The 4,895-nt window shown below is 30.8% G+C and overlaps 1 protein-coding gene across 1 annotated transcript in view; it reads right to left on the bottom strand.

Moving 5' to 3' along the window:
• The window catches only part of LOC145325573 (uncharacterized), a 1,689-nt gene extending 1,097 nt beyond the window's left edge, over positions 1-592 (bottom strand). The window contains exon 1 of the mRNA XM_080168544.1: positions 475-592. Coding sequence (XP_080024670.1) covers positions 475-559 — 85 coding nt within the window. The 5' untranslated portion in view covers positions 560-592. The remainder of the gene's footprint in view (positions 1-474) is intronic.
• Between the last annotated feature and the right edge of the window lie 4,303 nt (positions 593-4,895).

The following is a 4,895-nucleotide window of genomic DNA, read 5'->3' as shown; positions in this document are numbered from 1 at the left end:
CAAATAATAATAAAAGGAGAGGAATCGATCCTCTACTTTAGTTTTAAAAAAAATGATTTTTTTTGGGGGGGGGGCGGGGTTTTTTATTCTCTTTGGGTGATGTAGGTAACCTTCCCAAAAATAGTTGTAAAACTGTCAATAATATTTGAGAAGCTTCACTGTAAAGTAGAACCATATCATCGGTTTAGTGCTTAGTGATATAATATAAATTCTGCTACTTCATAAAGATAAATATTAAAGTAAAAATTACAGGTAATTTTCCCCTTCTAATAAAAATTCTCGCATTGTGGGAGGTCCAAATTTCAAAATTTCAGAAAGGGGCATTTTGTTTAAAGATTCATAAATGAGAATGTTAGATATTTTCGTTGTTAAAATATTTTTCAATGAAACAATTGATGTAATAATTATTTTTCGCATCGTATTAACAACAGCTTTCCAAGGATATAAAATACGAATACGAGAAAAAAAACATACCTAAATAATCAAATGGTAGATCAACGAGACTCACTTCTTGAGCTAGAGTTATAAATGGTAACAATACAAATAATAATATTTTCATCTTGATTCTTTAACTTCCAATAAACAACTAAATGATGCCTACCTGAAATATTTAACAAAAAAATGTTTAAAATGGGCGTGAAATTTTTTTTTGACCAGTTTGACCACTAAAATACTCCGCCTCTTTTAGTTCGTTCCGCCCATATAGTTTTCAGAGGAGGGGTGTAAAATTTTTTGAAGATTTATCTTAATCCATTGTTTTATAAACACCTTAAAATGAATCTAATGTAATTTCAACCCGTTTAAGATAAACTGTTTGTAAGATTTTTATTAGGATGTTTTTCATCTTCAGATAACTGTACAGTGTACATAGTAATGTGTAACTTTTATAAAGTAACCAATGTATTTTTTACTGTCTTTGGTATAATGCATTGGTCCACGCTCGTCGCCCAAGCCTCCGAAAATCCCAAACTCCTATTTATTAAGAAAAACACTGTTTATAAAGAAAAAGAATGAATAAGAAGGAGGAGTTATTTTACCAGATTATTTATTGGTATATATATACTCTAGCAGCTAAGCACTGAATTGCCTTTGTTGTTGTTGTTTTTTTCCAGATGCTACTTTTCTCGTAAGGGTGGTGATACCTTTACCCCAAGTATTATAAGAAGCTTTACTGTAAAGAAGAACTAAATCGGTTCAGGGGATAGCGAGATCCTATGCTATACACAGACAGACAGACAGACTTACACAGATCCTGTTATTAGAATTAGTGCTAAAATGAGGCTAATTATAGAGTAAATACTCTTGATTACAATTCAATTATTCCCTATTGTAGAAAATAAAACAAATTATCAGGCATACGCTGGGTAGAAATTTATTAAAAAATAATATGAAGGTGTTAATTACCATTAAAATATTGATATTTAGGGACGTGTGAAATTGACTGGAAATTTTAATATTTTGACCGAATAAAAATATTAAAAAATCAGGTCAGGATTTTATTGCCCTAAACATCCCCTTTTTTTAATTTCTAACCCTTTATTACTAATCTCCAAACTTCTCATGAACTTTATGATTTTACAAGTTTATTAAAAATAATTAAATGCTAATCAGAGCAATAAAAATCCGAGTATCTATTTACCATTTAAAAACACCAAATCTCTCCAAGATATATATTATTCAAGTTTTATACAAGTTTGGGTATCATTATAATTATTCAAATTTGGTTACTTTATTTCTTAATATCTGCGGAAAACTGTCTGTAATAAAATGCAATATATATGAAAATCATATCATCGCGATTGGGTACCACTATAATTATATAAGATGGGTACCATTATGATAATTTAAATTTGAATACTATATTCCTTAATATCCGCGGAAAACTGTCTGTAATAAAATGCAATATTAGAATATTACATAAAAGTGAAACTCCATCCCCCCTTTTAGCACACTATTTAAATTTGAATACTATATTTCTTAATATCCGCGGAAAACTGTCTGTAATAAAATGCAATATTAGAATATTACATAAAAGTGAAACTCCATCCCCCCTTTTAGCACACTATTTAAATTTGAATACTATATTTCTTAATATCCGCGGAAAACTGTCTGTAATAAAATGCAATATTAGAATATTACATAAAAGTGAAGCTCCATCCCCCCTTTCAGCACACTATTAGTTTTTAACATCTAGGCATATCTTAATATAATTCTATTTAGTTTTAATTTAACCTTTTTCCTGTTATAATTTTTTTGTTTCAAATTTAAAATCCACGGAAAAATGTCTATAACATGATGCGATAAATAACTAGTTAATTAAAGTCAACAAAACCCCCTCTTTCTACCTACATATTTTGGGGGTTAGCGAGATCAATTAGTACAAACATCAAATCTTTTATCCAAGATATATCATTGTTTATCCTTGTTTTTTTTTCTTCTTAAATTAATCTTACAATCTCTACATATATTCACAACCAGGGATCTCAAGAGATAAAACAATGGATGATAAATTGATGTTTGTACCCAATGATGATATTTGAATTATTACTTAGTTGAAAAGTTAAGACACTGCTAATTAAAAAAGCCGTCTGTAATACAATGCGATATATATGAAAATCATTTACATAGAATACATTTTACATTAAATTGATTATTCTTATCTAAATTTGGGTACTTTATATCTTAATATCAGCGGAAAATTGTCTATTATACAATGCGATAGATATGAAAATATGGTTAGCATATTTACATTGAAATGATTATTTTATTTTAAAATCCGTAGTAATCTTATCATTGCAATTTACCATTATAATTATCTAAATTACTATCTATTTAAATATCCGCGGAAAACTGTCTGTAATACATAGGGAGGGAGGAGAAATTGAGCTGTTAATTACATTAGTATCCAAAGTTACTTCCATAATATGAAAGGGGGGGGGGGGGGTGGGTTTATATCAGCAAGGATGACAACATCCATAAAAGCGAAATGGTAGTACAATCAAACATTAACATAAATGTATATGTATAAACAAAAAGTATTACATAGTTGCTACTCTTTCTAAATCTAAATAATACTAGCATGCATGAATTAATGGAGCACAGACGGACACATTATAGAAAAGCTTCGTTTAGACAAACGTTTAAACAGTATATAGCCTCTCCCCCCTTCCCCTGATGTATGATGATATATAATGTCTACCTATGAGAATTTTTTAAAAGCTAAGTTTTTCTATAATTAGAGTCGGTCCGTCCGTACCTCCGTCCGTCACAAACAGATAGCTTTTTTAGTTAATTTAGGCATGTTAGAATTGTCCTATCGATTTCAAACTTCAATTCTTTGGACAACAAAGTATAATGTTTCAATCGAAGCAACTCTATAATCAAGTTCTAAAAATGTAAGTATGTCGAAAACATTATCCTGTATCAAGCAGTTTTTCAACAAATTTACACTTTTGCTTCAACTTTTATATTGTGATTATTCAGTTCTGACACAGTACAAGTGTTAATGTTCGTTTGTCCTACAGTTTCAGTGCTTCGCTGTTATGGATGTTGTCATCCTTGTTATTTAAGTATTAGTATTGGGTTATTTATGGCCCTCCCTCAAAACTTTTATTAATAAATGGAATAATGAATAACCCTCCCCTCTTTTCCTATAACTCTTCTATATATGTGCGTGCTCAATTTTTAACCTCATTTGCCCTACTTCGGTTAAAATGTTTTTTTTGAGAGGGTGGGGGGGGGGGGAGGCGGATGATGTGTATCATCATTGGGCCGGTAAACTAAATTTCTGACAAAAAATATGTATATCATGAATGAAAGTAAAAGTCGATCTTCATGGCTAGTAGGAGGAGTAAAAATGATATATACAAAGAAGCTTAAATTTCATTGGGAGGGGTGCCGGCGTTGGTTCTAGGGATTAAAATATTATGAAAAATAATCCGAAACTCTCCCCCCCCCCCCCCAGTAAGCCTATTACGTTTTTAGATAGTTTTAGGCTACCCACCACTGCATATAGGGGCGCAGCAGCTAATGATATTACAATCACAAGCAAAAATATATCAGGAAATTAAATGTTCTATGTTCAATTGTATTAAGTTATACGTTCTATAAGGATGACAACATTCATAAAAGTGAAGCCCTAAAACTTGAAAAAAATAGATGAGGAGAGAGGTTGTTAGTGTTCAAAAGAGTATTTTGTTTGACAATCCTATCCTTTAAATAAAGTAACAGGAAGTTTTTCTGTTTGTCTGTCTATTTGTTTATTTTAAAGTATAATACAGAGCAGCAGTGGAATTAACCCAATCCGCCCCCCCCCCCCTCACTAATTATTATGTTTGATTATAACAACAACTAATATATATATCTAATTATGTGAATGGGGGGGGGGGGGTAATGGGGGTTAAATTATTTGTATGTCTGTCTATTTTAAATATATTAATTTTCAGTTCTAAGTAGAAAGACAAATAGAATGATTTGATGAACAAACAAGGATGACAACATCCATAAAGCTCTGAAATGGAAGGACAAACAAACATTAACACTAGTAGAGTGCAGGGAGTAAGGGAGGGGACAATGGATCGAAAATTCAATTTTTAGGAGTCTCAGACTTTGGGTACTGGCTTAAAGGGAATATACAAGAATTTAGCCGTTTCTGGCCAACCTTGGGTACTAAATATGAATGACGTCATGGGAAATCATGCAAAATCTCGCAGCATACGCGCGATAACAAAAATATAAACAATAAAAACAAACATACAAAAAAATTTCGATTTTAAAAATTTATTTTCATTGTGGCCGTGTACACTGTACAGTGTATATACTAAAATTGGAACGATAATATCTATTATAAAATAAATATAAATATATTTAGAAATGAATGATCAATTTATCATTTA

Source organism: Acartia tonsa, chromosome 8, assembly GCF_053477335.1.
Source record: "Acartia tonsa isolate MP-2025a chromosome 8, ASM5347733v1, whole genome shotgun sequence".
NCBI lineage: Eukaryota > Metazoa > Arthropoda > Copepoda > Calanoida > Acartiidae > Acartia > Acartia tonsa.
This window is presented reverse-complemented; position numbering and strand designations above follow the sequence as displayed.